General features: G+C 47.6%; 2 protein-coding genes across 2 annotated transcripts; one reads left to right on the top strand and one right to left on the bottom strand.

Moving 5' to 3' along the window:
- Positions 1–1,881: 1,881 nt before the first annotated feature.
- Positions 1,882–2,817, bottom strand: LOC121457639 (olfactory receptor 226-like). The gene has a single exon (XM_041666553.1). It carries the CDS (start codon positions 2,815–2,817, stop codon positions 1,882–1,884), a length of 936 nt encoding a protein of 311 aa, XP_041522487.1.
- A 13,205-nt stretch (positions 2,818–16,022) lies between these two features.
- LOC121457437 (olfactory receptor 287) lies at positions 16,023–16,976 on the top strand. Its single transcript, XM_041666095.1, has one exon. It carries the CDS (start codon positions 16,023–16,025, stop codon positions 16,974–16,976), a length of 954 nt encoding a protein of 317 aa, XP_041522029.1.
- Positions 16,977–17,841: the final 865 nt, after the last annotated feature.

Genomic DNA, 17,841 nt, shown 5'->3' with positions numbered 1-17,841 from the left:
AGCGCCTTACTAAGCACCCTCATCAGTCCCGGTATGGTTCTCTTAGTAAGCTGGCACATGTAAGCAAATGTTCTCCAGAGTTTAGTGAGCTCTTCTCGCAAATTAGAAGATCCCATGTAAGGGATTATGCAAAGCTCTATTGATAGCTGCTTTGCGAGAAATAAAGGTGAACTCCTTGGGCTCGGAGCTGGCTTCTGAATTAGGCCCGACTGTCTGGGCATGCAGCTAAGATCTGTGGGAACTGAGCTACCTCCAAGCAGTCAGTGTCAGAGTTGAACTGAATCAGAAGACCCTACCTTGTATTAGCTGCAGAAATGCTTGATTGGTGAATGGGGACACTACCCGACACATTTGGTCCCAATGTGCTTTGTGATGATGGATGACTGTGAAAATGAGTTTTTTTCCCCACACAAAGAATAAAATGAAAATTCTAGAATGAACAAAATGAAACCAAGCACTCAGAATATTAGACATAGTTGGAGAGAGACTTGGGAACCCGGAAGACTGGAAGAAAAATGTCCAGAAAAGGGAGTATATAGTTCAGAATGTGAGGAGACAGAGGGGCTATAGTAAGAAAACCTGACACACATGCAGTTTTGGAGCAAACAAAGAGGAGAATAAAGCAGATGCAGCATTTAAGGAAGTTATGCCTGATATGTTAAAAAAAAAAAAACTGATGGCAATGGAAGCCATGAGTTCTGGAAGCATTACAGACCCAAAGATGCAAATACAAAGAGATACACACCGAACACAGTTGCAAGTCAAACAAGAAAAGCTCAACGATTATAAACAAGTTATCCACAAAGTATAAAAATGGTTGCCAGCGGAGTTCTCAGTAGAGAGCAGTTGTTGTAGCAGAAGCATGGTGTGTGCAGTCTCTGCCTGGATCCCAGGCAGAAGGATGGTCAGGAGCAGAGAGTAGACTAAAATCAGCACTGAAAGTGTGCTTCACATGGTTTCTGAAAGGAAGGTGATGCGACTGTATTAAATCAAAGCAGAATTCAAGCTTTAAGTGTTGAGGCAGACAGATGTGCCAGAGACAGAGAGGTGTTCCCTCAAGAAGGGTGACATTTGTGAAGGTGACAACACAATCCTAAACATGAATGCACCTTGTAGTGACTTCAGAAGTACAAGGTAAAACAGTTAGACACAGCCATAACTGCAAACACAGAATATTTACACAGACTTGAAGGATCTGTTAAATTCTCCCAAAGATACACATGAAGCTCATCAGTCTAGGTGGCTGTCATGAAGGAAAAGGACAACCACAAAGCCAAGAAAGAACTTGGCCTGGCTAACAATGACAGCCACCAGGAAGGGAGATGCTTCCATTACTGTGTCCGCCTCATGCCCCACAAAAGAAGGAAAAGGCAGGCACACACATGCCATTACCAACCAGACATACCGAGCTTTGTGCAAAAAGATGTAATAAGCCATCCTTGTTTCTGAGAAAAGGGAGCATCGGCACGTTCAGTAATGCTGTCTGGACTTGCTGGAACCCTTCCACCTGACCAGGAGCTGGGACCTTATGTGATGAAGACCAATCCCAGGGCTTCAGAAGTGGGGTGTTCAAGGCTGGTCAAGGAAAGGACATAAAGTCCAGATCCTAGGTGATCAGGGAAGTGACAGCAGTCAGGGAGTTTCCTTTGGGTTCTGCACAGATTTTTCAGAACAAAGGACTTGCCTGGGCTGCTAACAAGAACAGCTGTCTATGGTTCAGGGCTGAGTTTTCTAGATGAGTCTGTGGGTCTTGGTTACCTCTTTTTATTGTTTGTTGCTGGATGATGGTCACATTGTGTCCTTGGGTACTCTGAACTGTGGGAAAGGACGGACTTGTCTTCACTGACGAGGAAGAGCACAGTAGGACCCAGCAACTGGCATTCAGGAGAACCTGGGGGTCTGGAGGAGCTTGGTAAGTGCTTCCCTGATGTCACGGTTCCTCAGGCAGTAGATTATAGGGTTCAGCAGGGGAGTCACTACTGAGTAGATCACCGATACCAGATTGTTGAGGTCGAAGGAGCTTATGGCATGAGGCCGGGCATACATGAAGGTGGTGGTGGTGTAGAAGATTAAGACCACCACCAAGTGGGAGGCACATGTGGAGAAAGCCTTCCTGCGGCCCGCTCCTCCTGGAATCCTCAGCACAGTGGCAAGGATGCGGGCGTAGGAGATGGAAGTCACTGTCAGAGAGGTTGCGAGGACAGCCAGGGCTGCCACAAAGTCCAGCATTTCGATGGCAGCGGTGTCTGAGCAGGACAGTTGCAGCAGAGGAGAGACATCACAGAAGAAGTGGTTGAGGGCATTGGGGCCACAGAACCTGAGGCGGGAGATAAGAGCTGTGGACACAAAGGAGGCCAAGAAACCCCCAAGCCAGGCACTGATGGCCAGATGCAGGCACAGCCTTGAATCCATAATGACCGGGTAGTGCAGCGGGCGGCAGATGGCCACGTACCGGTCACAGGCCATGGTAGTCAGTAAGAAGCATTCAGAGGAGCCCAGTGAGAGAAAAAGGAACAGCTGGGTGAGGCACCCTGAGAAGGAGATGGCTTTTGCCCCTGCCAGGAGGCCAGCCAGCAGCTTGGGCACTGTGACTGTGGTGTAGAGGGTTTCCAGCACAGAGAGATTGGCCAGGAAGAAGTACATGGGCATGTGTAGCTGCCGGCTAGCACTGATGGTGCCCACAATGACCACGTTCTCTAGGATAGTCACCACATAGATGGTCAGGAACAACCCAAAGAGCAGCCCTTGTAGGTGGCACAGCTCTGGGAAACCCAGAAGAATGAACTCTGTCACCACCGTGTTGCTGTGGTTGCTCATGGTCCTTTCTGGCCGGAAGGCCACTTCTGAGCACCTTGGAACAGCGGGGACTCAAGTGCCCTGTGTGATGGCCCCGGCCACTGTTCCATTGATCAAAGCTGTTGGAGGCTCTGCAACCCCTGCTAGGGTCTCAAAGGCAAGGGCTGCTACACTGTCCCAGGACCAAGGGACGGCTCTGTGGAGGCTCCCAGGGCTGATCAGCCTTGTTGGCAGGGAGAGGTCAGACAAGTAGAGAGGACTCTCACTGCGTACGTTCAGGATCTGCTGCAGTACTTACCTGTCGTATTCAGCGTGGAGCTCACTTTCATGTTTACCAAGAACTGACAGCTGAGCGATGGCCTGGGGTCCGTGAACATCAGTGTGAGCAGGAACACCCCTCTTACATTTTTGTGAATATGTGCCACCCTCCTTGACCCGATACACAAGTACACACTTTCCAGGTGTGCACACACACTCCCTTCAGGTATGTGCATGCATACACAGGCACGCATGTACACATATGCTTATACCATGTAACATGCACACATACAGTTCCAAGAAAGCTTACTTTGCCTTAAATGTTGCTCAGAGGTGACAGGGTCTGGATTTTGTCTGAAGACTCAGGTACCTTGGCGAGTTGATGCTGTTTTCTGAGGCCAGGGGATCCCTCAGGCCCCAGGAAGGTCAGACCGAAAGGCTACAGCTCCCCTAGTGACAGGACCACCAAATGGAGAGGAGAAGAGAGCAGAGCGTTGCAGAGGAGATGGCTCACCTTGCTTTGTAATGGTGTCTCCCTTCCTTTCTTCTCCCCTCCCCTAGACAGTCTCTGTAGCCCAGGCAGGCAGCAAACTCAGTATCTTCCTGCACCAGCCTCCTACTGGGGCTACAGGTGTGTGAGTCTGTCTGACTTCACCCCCACATTTGATGCTCTAACACGGCCCAGACTTTGCTTAGCCAGAATTCATTTTTTTCCCCCAAGGAGCAAACTTACTGTTGGGGACTGAGTGGAAGGTGCCGTCACCAATCTTCAAGGGAAATAAGCAGTTTGGGAATTTGTGGGGGATAGCTCTTGAGCTAGGTGTCTGAGAGCAGATGGGGTGACCTGGAGCAGAAGCCAGGCTGGGGTCCCCTTGTAGTAGTTTCCTTGGTCCATCTTGGAAGGGGTCCTTCGGTCACATCCGGCACCAGGCTGTCTGGTTCTGGACCGGCAGCGAAGGTTGGTGGCCGAGCACAGTCCTAGGCACACTCCACAAGCAGCGCTCGCCACAGTTGGTTCTTACCTTTCGGGTTGGGCACTTGGCTCTTCTGGTGAGGTGAACTCCCTGGCACCAGGCGGTGGTCCCTGGTGAGAGCCGAAGCTGTTAGTCTGTACTAGAGCCTGGAGTCTGAGGGAGGCTCCATGGCTTAAGGTGTGTGGGACTCCTGATTGGTGGGATGAGCTGAGTAGGGGAGGAGCCCGAGGTCGGTCTCCAGTCTCCGTTCTGGCCTCGGAAAGTGAGTGGGTCAGCCAAACAAGAAGGGGTACTGCTTTCAAACTGATGGTGGAAACCTGTCAGCCTGATTCTACACATGCTGGTGACGGGGTACCTGAGTACCGTCTAAGCCAGGCTGCCTGGGACAGGGTGGTGCCACCGCTGCCTCTGGGCTGAGGCCTTTCCAGTTCCCAGACCTGGTAGCGTGTACTGGCCAGGCTGTGGCAGCAGTTGAGGGGCTCCTGGAAGGTGTTGTTTTCCCTGAACCCTTTGTCTCAAGGTCTCATCTAGCCAGGCAGGGTCCCTGCAGCGTCTCTGCGTGCCTCTTGCTGCAGGTGTGGAAGAAGTTCTCTTCTTCTCACCGGGCCTGCTGCTTTGGGCCTCCTTGATCGTTATACACTCCTCAGTGGCCTTGTTCTCTGCAGTCCTGAGGACTGTAATTGTTCTCAGGACAATTTGTTGGGTTCTGTGGAGATTCCTGTGGGCCCAAGGGGGACTGTGCTCAGCTGGGAAGCCTTCCTTCTCCTCAGCACCAGGCTTCCCACAGGTAGTCTACCCCAGAGAAGCCTGAGAATCAAGGCCCTTTCCCGTCAGATTTCAGAGCGCCCCTTTCATTGTGCTTAACCCATTCGTTCATTTTATGAAGCCATAGGAAGAACACTCAACACAAGAGGAGAAAAGTACAAAGTGTCCCAAGCTCCCAGCCCCAGACCCCCTCCCTTCAGAGGGGGGGGTCACTGCTTAGCATAGCTGGCCTGTTGACAGCACATGACTTTGCTTGAGTGCCAGTGGGTGTTACTCTGTGTTGTCTTCCAGTTCCTGCTTTTCCTTACCAAGATTCCTGTCCTTTTGTGAGGGCCAATCACTTCACTTTACCTACTGTGCTGTCCGAGGTATGACCGTCATACGTTCGGGTTGTTCCAGGCTGTTACTGTTGGGGACAGCACTAGCTGGCATTCCAGTGCATAGATCCTGTTTGCTGTCTGAATGTTGCTCTTGGATCCAATCTGAGTTGAACTTTGTCTGAAATTTTGCCAAGAAAATGATGCCAGAGTCTTTTCTCAAAGTGACCACATTTGTAGTAGTGACCACATTAGACCACACATATACAATTGGTCCTTGTCCTGGTAGCATGGCCAAATTCTGAATCTTTGCCCAGTGAGTGGGTATGAAGTATCTCATTGTTTTGGCACTGAAGAGCTGGCCCAATGGTTAAGAGCACTTGTTGGGCCTGCAGAGGACCTGGGTTCGATCCTCAGCACCTACATAGTGCTTCACAACAGTAACTCCAGTTCCAGGGAATCAAACGCTCACAACTGACCTCCCTGGGTACCAGGCACACATATTGTGCATACACACACGAAGGAAAGAAAGTCTTATATGTAAAATAAAGCTAAGAAAGCTGGATGCCTCAACAGTCAAAGTAGTTCCACAATAGCTGTTTCTCATTCTGTGTGTGTGTGTGTGTGTGTGTGTGTGTGTGTTAACTGGTAGTTAGTCTACAAGGCAGGGTGCCTTAGTAGTCCCAGTTTGGTCCTGGAAACTCAAAAGGTTTCTGGAGAGCTGCTGGTTCCTATGTCATGATAACAGCTTGGATGATACTGGTTCTGCTGTCAGTGAAGGAATTAGCAGTAGCAGCAACAGGGCAAATCAACTTGTGCCAAGAGGAAGATCAAGAAAGTGAAAAGCAAGATGCTCTTCTTCTGCCCCACCCTTTTAATCTGGGCCAGAATGTGGTTCCCAAAATAGAAGTGGACCTTCCTGTATCAATCAAGGCTATCAGGACAGTTCTTGAGGCAACTCTCCTACTCAGGTGATTCTAATTTGTGACAAACTGATTTTTAAAACAGCCATAGTATTGACATTGAAGGTCAATATTGCCTCGGAATTGAGTATTTAGCATGGTTTGGTAGCAGCGTTTTTCCTTGGGATAAAACATTCTATCCTGTAATCAAGCTCATTAAGACAGGAAATGAAGAACTCAAAATAGCTTCAGGAAATCCCTGAAACTGACCAGATTTACTAGGCCCCTCCTTTCCCAAGAGTATGAGCAAAGTAAAGACTGCTGAGAGACTCGGACAAACCAAACTGTTAAGAGGACTCTTAGACAAGCCGGGAAGCCTAGAAGTGTAGACCAGCAGAGCAACCTGAAAGCATCAGAGAGCGGCTAAACTGCTTTGGTCAGCCTATGTTGAAGAGGCGCAGACCAACTGTGCTACCTGGAAAGGAGTCTCCAGCCTGCTGAGCTGTTGCAGGCTGTACAGTGTGCTCCATGTTTCCAGCTTTTGTGAGCTGCCATTCATGCTGTAATGGGCCTTGGTGATGAAGCTGTCTTTGAGTAATTTCCATTCCTCTAAGTAACCATTCCTCCATATTCCTGTAAGGAATTCCAATAAAATCTGTTGGTTTATCAAGCTGGACTTTGGTCTCTCATAGGCTCCTTTTCTCAAGTAAGCAGACATCTGTGTTGCATCTCCCCAGGAAAAGTCTGTCACAACAAGATCTGCACAAAATCCCATCATAGATTGGGTGTAGTAATATGAGCGGCGGGGCTGCGTCCCTAGCACCCCGGCCGCCTGCATGGCTAGCTTTACCAGAAATAATTACACGGAAACTGTATTCTTTTAAACACTGCTTGGCCCATCATATCTAGCCTCTTCTCAGCTAACTCTCGCACCTGGACTAGCCCATTTCTAATAATGTGTAGCACCGAGGTGCCTTACCGGGAAGATTCTAGCCTACGTCCATCCTGGGTGGGAGCTTCATCGGGTGTGTCTGCCCAGGAGAGGAGAGGATGGCATCTCTCTCCAGAGAGCAGAGCTGTCGAGTCTGAGCTCACTTCCTCTTCCTCCCAGCATTCTGTTCTGTTTACTCCTCCCAACTATGTTTTAACCTATCAGGGCCAGCCAAGCAGTTTCTTTATTGCTTAACCAATGAAATCAACAGATTGATATATGACACTCCCACATCAATGGGGGAGGGGCCCATGAAGTTCATCTGTAGCTCAGGAACAGTTGATTGCTTCTGGGGAAAGGAGAGTCAGTTTTCTTTAGCGACACAGGCTCTGAGGGACTACCCATGCTCTAGGGATTGTTCTACACCCATGTTCACACAGACAACATTAAACGGATTCAGTGGGTATTACAAAAGCACACAAAATTGGGAGGGAAGAATGGTAGGGGGAGGATAGGAGAGGAAGCAGAAGGGAGGGAACGGGGGGGAGGGTGGATTTCCTTCTCACTGGCAAAGATCGCTAAGACTGAATGTGAAAGGGTGGAAAATTATATGCAGTGCAATTAAGAGTCCGAAATAAGCAGAAGCAACTGTACTCAAGGCTGCAAAAATAGAATTCAGGGAAAACTCAGCCAGAAGAGTTAAAGAACACAACTACATATTAGTAAATGGAGAAATCCTTCAAGAAGATAAAACAAATATTTCCCCCTGAACATTGGAACACCAAATGTTTATCAAGTTTCATAAAGTGAATGTTATTGGACCTAAGGGACAAATAATCCAAGATTCAATAATGGTAGTGGCTTCAATACACTAATGCCATCAGTAGATAGATTTCGTGGGCAAAAAAGTCAATAAAGAAACCACATAATTGAACTGCACCACCCACCAAAAGGATGTAAGAGGTATCTGGAGAATGTTCCTCCCAACAGCTGTGAATATTCATTCTTCTTAGCAGCCCATTGGTCATGATTGCTTTAGTTTGTGACTTTATGAGAAAGTCTTTATGCCTATATTTATTAAAAAGATAACTTGTCTGGATAGCATAATTGTGTTAGCAGGCGCTCACACTCAGGACTTGAGCTATAGCTACTCACTCTTTTCTGATTTTTAGAGTTTCTGCTGAGGGGTCTGGTAGTGTTCTGATGGGCTTGCCTTTGTGAACTGGCGTTATCTTGAAGCTTTTCATACTATTTCTTTGTTTTGTAGTCTTGGCATTTTAACTATGACATAGAGAGTTCTTTTTTGTTGTATCTATTCATGATTTGAAATGTCTCCTATACTTGAATGTCTATATCTTACTCTAAATTTTGAAAAATTTATTCTATCATTTTACTGAATAAGTTTCTATGCCAATTATGATGATGATAATGATGATGATGTTTCCTTTTCAAGGCAAGTTTCTTTGTATAACTGCCCTTGCACTCACAAAGATCAGCCTATCTCTGTTTCCCAAGTGCTGGGATTAAAGGCATGCACCACCATCCCTGTTTATAGTTGTTGTTGTTGTTATTACTAATAATAAAAATACTAATTTCATCCCAAGCCTGAGGTTATAGGCAAAGGTCCCTATATCTAGGTTATGTGGGCCTGGAGTTTGAGCCTGGGCTTTATACATGCTAGAGAAGCACTTTGTTTCTGGAGCTACATTCTCAGTTCATATTTCAGCAGCCAGAAGAATTTTAGGTTTGGTCTCTTGAGCATGTCTTAGAGTTCCTGAAAGTTATGTTAATATTTATTTCCTTAAAATTTTTAAATTTAAATTTTTAGTGTGCGTGGGCTCATGGGTGCATGTGCCCACAGAACTTGTGGAGATCAGAGGAAACCTTGTGGGAGTCAGTTGTCTCCTTCCAACATGTGGACTTCTGGAATTGTGCTCAGATAATCAGGCTTGGTGGTAGGTACCTTTACCTTCTGAGCAATTTCACAGATGCTGTTTTTCTTTGTCATTATCTTTCTTTTCCTTTTGTCATTCATTTGAATATAATATTTCTTTGGCTTTAACCTCAGTCCTTGTCTTAGTTACTATTTCTATTGCTGTTAAGAGACACTATGACTATTATGACTTCTTTTACTGCTTTATTAAAAAATAAAACTCAACTCAGGAGTTAAATATTAGAGAAATAAACCTCAGAGACCCATGGGGCATTGAAGGGGAAAGAATCACCTACTCTCTTATCTACTTTCCCTGTACATCTTCTTAGGTCCCTCGTTCTTCCTCCTGTGTGTCTAACTTCTCAGTCTGCCAGAAAACTCAATGGTTTACTTCATCCAGCTTAGTGTGAACTCCACTTTTCAAGCCAAGGTCCAACTCCATTGGCAGTCTTGGAGTGGCAACACAAACAAATCTCCCCCAACATTCCCTCTTTTTGTTTAAATAAAAAGAAGGGCTTTAACTTTAACACAGTAAAACTATATGCAATAAGAAATACCTTTACAATGTCTGGTCCATTAGTATTTTGCAAATTCAAAGAAAATACTACATTATCTGTCCTATCTTGGTCAGTCCAAAGTTTTGTACCTAATTTACCTTCTATCATAACTTTGGAAAACTTTGATTATATCTAATCTTTAACCCCATCAGAGACCCAAGAATGATATAGTATTACCTGAGTAAACAGAAAGTGCAGAGCAAGCAACTTCCGAAATCCAGAAACAACAAAGATATCTGGCTGCCTGGACAATCACCCCAAGGTTCCTTTGCAATATTGGTGCATCTACCTTTGGCCTATGGGCATAGATAGACTTTTCTGTGAAGCAGGCATTCTGAAGGACTGTCCTACCTTGTCTTGGCAAAGTTTAGCAGTTGTCTTCTTTTGTGTCCTGTTTGTCCTATTTGAACAACATTCTTTCCACAATAGAGGCAAGGACAGTTTCTTTGCCCCATGGCTAACTTTGTGACAAATGAAAGCAAATTTCATATGGAGGTTCTTTGATGACCATCATCTTCTTTTGAAGTAAATTGATGCTGCCAGGAGTAGATGTGTCTCACTGTCATGAAAAGCCTTGTTATTAAAAATTTTTTTTGTTTGTTTTTTGAGACAGAAGTTCTCTTTGAAACAGTCCTGGCTGTCCTGGAACACACTCTGTAGACCAAGCTGGTCCCAAGCTCATGGGGATTTACCTGCCTCTGCCTCCTGAGTGCTGGGATTAAAAGCATGCACCACCCCTGCCTGACTTTATTAAAAATTTTAAATTGTCATATTCTGTAGGTCTCTGAAGTGCTTAAAGACCATATATCTACTTAAAATATACCTGTTTGACTTTGAAAACATACCTAATATGACTAAAAGTTTGATTGTTGTAGATGACTATTAACCTATCTTTCTTTATTATCCTTAATAGCTTTCAAGGATTAAAAATTTATATTACATTTTTAAATGGGACGTATAGGCACAATGTCATATGCAAGAATAGAAATATATATAACAAAATAACCTTAAATTTGTATCAATATACAAAAATATCTCAAAAAGTAGAAACACACACATACATATATACACACATGTATATAGATATGTAGAATAACAAAAACAACCTTAAATCTGTATCAATATAAAAAATCTAAACCAATGTAAACTATTTGAGATGGGTAGTTACTTTTTTAGTTTGAAAGTAGATTCAATATTCTACCCTTTTATCCTATCATTTTTTTGTATTTACCTCTTTTCCTTTTAGAAGGAGATTCCCAAAATTTAATCTCCTTTGTTTAGTTTCTTACCTGACTAAGACCAATAACAACTTGTAATCAGCCCCCCTAAATGATGGAGGAAGGTCATTGGTTAAATAAAGAAACTGTCTTGGCCCTGATAGAAGAAAATTAGGTAGGTGGAGTAAACAGAACAGAATGCTGGGAGGAAGAGGAAGTGAGCTCAGAGGCCATGCTCCCCTCTCCCGGGCAGACGTGATGAAGCTCCAACCCAGGATGGATGTAGGCTAGAATCTTCCTGGTAAGCGCACCTTGGGGTGCTACACACATTATTGGAAATGGGCTAGTCCAGGTGCAAGTGATAGCCGAGAAGAGGCTAGATATAATGGGCCAAGCAGTGTTTAAATGAATACAGTTTGTGTGTTGTTATTTCGGGATATAAGCTAGCCAGGCGGCCCTGAGCCAGGCTGTGGGAAGAGGCCCGCAGCTCTTACTACACCTAAATGATGACAAATATTCACCAAACAACCAAAAGCCACCTACCCCACCTCTTAAGAATGTGTGCATCGTGTTTCTAAAATTACTTCCTGTTGTCTTTAGGGGACCTTGAAAGATTTAAGATAAAGATCAAGTCTTGGGAAAGCTAGCTATTGTCCTGCCTTGGTGTGATAGGAAAGTGTAAGGCTTATCTGAAGTCCTTGCAGGAGGAGTCTATGATCCTGGTCCATCTTAGGTAACCACCTTGAAATTGTCTTGAGCAGTTTGTAGTCCAAAGCTGGTCTTTGGATGATGTTTGTTAGCTTAGGGTCATTACCACAATCTAGGTGGAATTATCATTGTGGGACCCCATCATCCAACTGGAGATTTCAGAGATCACTATTAGAAATGGTCACAGTTCCCTGCAGAAAGTTTAACATTTTAAATGTCATATGCAGCAGATTCAACTGTCTCGAGGGAATGTGTAAGAGCACCAATCACAGTCAGGAAAATCAGAGTTTCCCACTGCCAGTGTGTCCTTAAGCCATAGAGGTGCCTGCAGCATGGTCCCTGGAACTTCCTGTGAAAGGCTGGGTGAGTCATGAGAAAAGAACTTAGGGTATGTGTGCGGCATGAATCCTGAAAGTTGACGGGAAAAATAAACCAAGGCCACACGGAAGCAACACCCAAAGTTCTGAGCTGTCTGTGCTGAGAAACCTTCCTTCTGCTTCTTCATCCTTGAGATGCCAATGATGTCATCATGGTGGGAGGCAGCATAGGCAGCCTAACAGAAGGCAGTCCCGTGTTTCTTCAGACCAGGCAGCTTCTGTTGTAGGTGCCAATTGATGGGGCCTTGGAGAGATTTTGCAACCATTTTTTTTTTAATGAGCTACCAATTAGGGCGTCCAGGGTCCTGTGTAGAGGTTGCATTCCCAGGACACTGAGACTTTTGACTGTAGTCCATTGAGGTCTACATATCTCCTGAACAGCTGCCAAGCACTTGATGTCCTGGTTCTCAAAGCTGTAGGGAAGACATGGATTGCCATGGCAAGGGTATTCACACTACCTCCAAGGTCCAACTGCAAGCAGCTTAGTCCCTGCCACTGAGATCCAGACACCGTGTGATCAACCCATACAACTCTGTGGCTGTAAGCCTCATGCTGGTTCTGGGCACCCTAAGGGAGTTCCAGAGGTATGGGCCTTGCGGGGGGGGGGGCTCAACGTTGATGCTCCCAGAGCTCAGAGTTGGGCCATGTCCCATGCCACATGGTCATCAGGGGCAGCTCCTTGCCTGGATCACATGAGCGGAGGTATTCTCTGCTCAGAGGAGTAGCCGTGTGGACAAGGAAACCAATCTGGATTGCTGTGTGCTGCAACAGCCTTTCTCGAAGGTTGTAGGGGTGCTAGAAGAGGGACAACTCACAAGCTGTTTCCCAGCCTGCATGAGTATGCAGGATGTCACTGCCCTATTTACACAGAGGGAGACTGAGGCACAGAAAATCTTTCAGTGGCACCCAGAATCTGGTAGGTAGGTAAACTGCACCCTGTGTGCATAGATCCACTGCTCCATGGATGTGTGGGCACCTGGCCTGGATTTCAGTGCCAACAGAGAGCCAATGTGGGTGAGAAGTGTGGTACGTAGGCCCAAGGGCAGGAGGTCCACCCTCGGGACTCCTCTAAGCCTCCAGGGCTTGGCTCTTGCCAGCTACATAATTGGCAAACCTGTCCTCACAGGCCTGGATTGGGGAGATGCAGAAATATCCAAGCTCAGGAAACTTTTTCTGCCAGGGCCAGGTCTGACCTGGCCCTTACGGGCAGGTAGAGGTACCTGCCACCTTGTAAGATACTTTTGTTGACTGGGCTGGAGAGGATCACAGCAGCCTCTGTGTGGGATCTGACCACTGCCTGGCTGTCTGCTGGAAGAGGTTGGTACAGATAGTATCTGCTCAGGCTTGGTCCCTGGAAGAGCTATGTGGTTGCTGTTTGAAGTGAGGCTGGAGCCCACGGAGCAGAGCATCCGGGGCTTAGCTGCTCCCTCTCATGGTCTCCTTCATGCACCAAGTCTGACCTGAGTGGAGCTAGGAGTGGTCACTTTCTGGTGACCATAGCCAGGGCTGCTTGAGCAGGGTAGTCTTGTGCCCCTGGGGCCGGACATTCTGCCAAAGGGTTATACTCAAATGCCAAGTAGGGAGCACAGCCCAGTATCTTCACTGGAGGCCAAATCTGCTGTTGGCCACAGCAATGGGTGGCCAAGGAAGAAGGAGGAATTTAACTGCTCCTTAAATGTCCAGACTGGCTTGTGTCAATAGCAGGTGAGCAGCAGTGTCGAGCTTACAGGAAACCCCAGTACAAGTCAGAGGTCAGCTAGGCTGGGACTGCTCTCTGTGCACTTGGCCCGGGTGTATCTGTGCCCAGAGTGTTTGGCGTTGCTGATGATGACCCTTCTATACTCAGGATGCTGAGGGGGGCATGCTGAAGACCTGGCTGGTTAATCCTGCATCTCTTATTTCCATGGGGACTGAAGCCAACCCTGAGCTAACTTGGACAAGGGAGTTCTTATGCTTGCAGGCCCATCCCTGACCCCTCAGGAAGAGGCCACTTTAGCGTATATGGGTAGTCATATTACCTCTGGACCCACATGCACCATGCATTAGGTGATGGACACCACTCTGGCTTGGCACCAAGTTCTGCAACTTCAAACTTGTCTTCTGAGCCTCAGGGGACATCTACCAGCTGCAGCTGTGTGGGGTGATGGCTGGGGTGACTCTAAAGTCTGGGTGTCCTTCTGGCACAGGTAAGTAACCCTCCCTTATCCACATGTGGCCCTAGGGTGGGAGGGAAAGGAGAAGACCTGAGACCTATCGTTACATGAAGGATAGAGGAAGAAGCAGGAGGCTGTAGGGCAAATGTCACACTGAAGAGTGTCACCTTCCAGGTGGAGCAGGGGTTGTCAGTGTCTGTTTTTTCCCCTTGCATTATGATTGGTAACTGTGAAAAACATTTTTCTAAATGAGAAGCTCGTCTGAGTTTGGACTAAGAGAGGATGACAGTGTCATGGAGGTCAAGGCTGCCTCCCTGAGCTGGTCAGATGCCACTAGCAGGATGGAGGTACCCGTGGGCTTGCTGGAGTCTTGTTCAGGGAGGCAACTGGGAATTCTCTTGAACAAGCATGTGGAACAGGCCTAAGGTGGTACATGCTGTTTTGGTTGCAGACTTGGGTTGATTAAGGACAGCTGTGTAGGGCTGCTGTGACTCTGGGGACAGGACTGCAGGCAAGGCACCCAAGGTGCCTTCAGGTCTTCTGGGTGAGGGACTGCTGGTTTGTCATCAGTAAGAGGTTAAGTACTGGGATGTAGGGTGCGGTGGTCCAGGAGGTGGGGCATAGGTCAGAAGGGCAGCTTAGGTAAATGCATGTGAGTGTGCATGTCTGTATAGTGTGCATGTCTGTATAGTGTGCATTTGTGCATGGCTAGGAGGAGGGAGAAATGCCTGGAAGATGCCTCTGGGCTCTGTGCCAGAAGATCAGTAAGCCCAGGAGCAACTGGCTCTGGGAAGGAGTTAGGGGAATGTGCTGATACCCTGGGCTTTTTGGGCTGCAGGACCCATTAAACACCTGTTTTATCCACCAACACATCCATGTACACTGTAGCACCCAGGCCTATCCATCAGCTTCTGGCTAGGAGAAGTGAGAACAACAGCTCAAAAATGAGTTATTTATGTCATTCATTTAATTGTGTGTGTGTGTGTGTGTGTGTGTGTGTGTAGTAATCGGAGCGGCGGGGCTGCGTCCCCAGCACCCGGCTGCCCACATGGCTAGCCTAAGCTTATGCCCCGAAATAATTACATGGACACTGTATTCTTTTAAACACTGCTTGGCCCTTTAGCTCTAGCCCTTACTGGCTAATTCTGATATCCTGATCAACCCATCTCTAATAATCTGTGAGCACCGGTCTTACCGGGAAGATTCTAGCCTATGTCCATCCTGGGTCGGAGCTTCATCGCGTGTGTCTGCCCGGGAGCGGGGCATGGCTTCTCTCTGAGGCATCTGCCCCCGAGAGGAGAGCTGTCAAGTCTGAGCTCACTTCCTCTTCCTCCCAGCATTCTGTTCTGTTTTCTCCACCCACCTGTGTTCTAACCTATGAGGACCAGCCAAGCAGTTTCTTTATTTCTTTTAACCAATGATCTTCCTCCATCATGTGTGTGTGTTCATGAGTCAGTTTTCTTTTTCCACCATGTGGGTCCTGGTAATTGAACTCAGGTAGTCAGGCTTGGCAGCAGGTGCCTTTGCCCACTGAGCCATTTCACAGGCTCAGAGTGACAGATCTTTAAATACAAATTTGGGGAAACTTGGTTCATTCCTTTCTCAGCTAACAGTTTGAGGTTAGAGCCCGAGGCAAGGAGGAGCTAGAGGATAAGGAGGAAAAGAAGAGGAGAGGTTGTTTATGGGCCCTACTACTAAAGGTGTTGTTCTCTGTGTGGGTCATTTCCACGGTGCTGTAGGTGCATTCTCCAGGGGCCTCGTCTGTTGGATGGAAACACTGAAGATCCAGGTGTTCATGACTTCACTTGTGGAAACCCAATAGTTCTTGTCTTTTTTAGGTTCCTTGACTCTGGACTTAGGACTTCTCTTCCCCAGGTGACAAACACTGTAGGATAAGGACACGGGGTCCTCCTCTCCCCTAGGGGACAGACAATGGGCAGATGGCACACACACCTGACTGAGGGGCTTCCTGCTGCACGGACATGGTTTCTGCTGCCTATCCAGTTACTCCTAAGGTGGAACTGGGCTTGCCTGGGTCCTGGGCTTGTAGGACTAGGCGAGTAGACTCCACAGAGAACAGAAAAGAGTCAGTCCCCTCACTTCCTGAGTCCTCTTCTTGTCAGCTTGGTAGTTCATGTCCCCCAAATACTCAATGGCTTGGGGCACTGGCCAGAACCTGTCCACACCGGGACCGTTCATCTTGCTGGGCTTCCCTGGGCCACGGAGCCTGCGTGCTGGACTCTTCCTCCTTTTCCTGGTCATGTATCTGCTCACAGTAGCTGGAAACTTAGCCATCATCTCCCTGGTAGGGGCCCACAAATGCCTGCAGACACCCATGTACTTCTTCCTCTGCAACCTCTCCTTCCTGGAGATTTGGTTCACCACAGCCTGTGTGCCCAAGACCCTGGCTACCTTTGCTCCCCCGGGTGGAGCCATCTCCTTGGCTGGCTGTGCCACACAGATGTACTTCGTCTTTTCTCTGGGCTGCACTGAGTACTTCCTGCTGGCTGTGATGGCTTATGACCGCTATTTGGCCATCTGCCTGCCACTACGTTATGGTGGCATCATGACACCCGGGCTGGCAACACGATTGGCCCTTGGATCCTGGCTGTGTGGCTTTTCTGCCATCACGGTGCCTGCTGCCCTCATTGCCCGCCTCTCCTTCTGTGGCTCACGGGTCATCAACCATTTTTTCTGTGACATCTCACCTTGGATAGTGCTGTCCTGCACTGACACGCAGGTGGTGGAGCTGGTGTCCTTCGGGATTGCCTTCTGTGTCATTCTGGGCTCGTGTGGTATCACACTGGTCTCCTATGCCTACATCATCACAACCATCATCAAGATTCCCTCTGCTCAGGGCCGGCGCCGTGCCTTCTCCACCTGCTCTTCCCACCTTACAGTGGTCCTGATTTGGTATGGCTCCACTATCTTCTTGCATGTGAGGACCTCAGTAGAGAGCTCCTTGGACCTCACCAAGGCTATCACTGTGCTCAACACCATTGTCACACCAGTGTTGAACCCTTTCATATATACCCTGAGGAACAAGGATGTGAAGGAGGCTCTGCGCAGGACAGTGAGGGGAAAGTAAGCCCCTGCCCACATGCGTCTCCCCCAGAGGCTACTCTGCAGGACTGGCCTCGGCTGCCCTGTGGGCCAGTGCCAGGGTTCAGCACTTCTCTCTGAATGGCTCAGAACAACACCCACCCTAGTTCCTGCTATCATGACTTTGTCTCATAATGTTTGCTGTCTCCCCCTGGTTTTAGAAAGATTCTGGAAAGGAAACAGGGTGCTGGGTCCCTAGGAATTCTCCAAGGGATATAATATTGGATGCTATGCATCAGCTGCCTGAGCCTGCCTGGCTTGGCTACAGGCTGAATCAGGGCTGCTGTTGTAGGTCCAAGCTCAACACACAACTTACTCTAGCTGTCCAGGAGGAATTGTTGGGTAATAGGGTGATGCCCCCTTGTAGGCCCTTCCTATCCTCTCCGATATCACTGGGGCGGATCACAGGCTGCCTCATTTGACACTCCTCTGGCCCCATGTCCTAACCTTTATTACTTCCCTGTTCTGTCCAAGCCAAGGCCAAGGCCTATATGATCCACTTTTTGACTTTTGTCTTCACTGTCTTCCAGAAGGGAAGCTCAAATAGTGCTTAGAATCTCTTCTCTGCAGTGACCCCTGCTAAGGACGGGGCTTAGATGCAGGCACCACCAGTTGATAATCCCCTATCATCCAAGGACTGGAGCCAGAGGACACATTGACCCTCAGGCTTGCACATGCAATTGGACTTGAACACTCAGCCAGCTCCGTTGTTGACAATTGTGTATTCCATGTTTGTGTACTTTCCAAATAATGAATTAAAGATCACCAGGTTCAGACATTTGTGTTTGATGGAGAAGTCAGTATCACACTACACTGTGTGGTTTCATGACCTCCACCTGCTCCTGGGGGAT

The sequence above is a fragment of the Microtus oregoni genome, unplaced genomic scaffold (assembly GCF_018167655.1).
Source record: "Microtus oregoni isolate MIOR12 unplaced genomic scaffold, Mior012 000016F_ref0000370, whole genome shotgun sequence".
Classification (NCBI taxonomy): domain Eukaryota; kingdom Metazoa; phylum Chordata; class Mammalia; order Rodentia; family Cricetidae; genus Microtus; species Microtus oregoni.
This window is presented reverse-complemented; position numbering and strand designations above follow the sequence as displayed.

What these genes read in the sequence shown, in the direction of transcription:
- LOC121457639 (XM_041666553.1), bottom strand. Translation starts at nt 2,817, where the DNA reads ATGAGCAACCACAGCAACACGGTGGTGACAGAGTTCATTCTTCTGGGT.
- LOC121457437 (XM_041666095.1), top strand. Translation starts at nt 16,023, where the DNA reads ATGTCCCCCAAATACTCAATGGCTTGGGGCACTGGCCAGAACCTGTCC.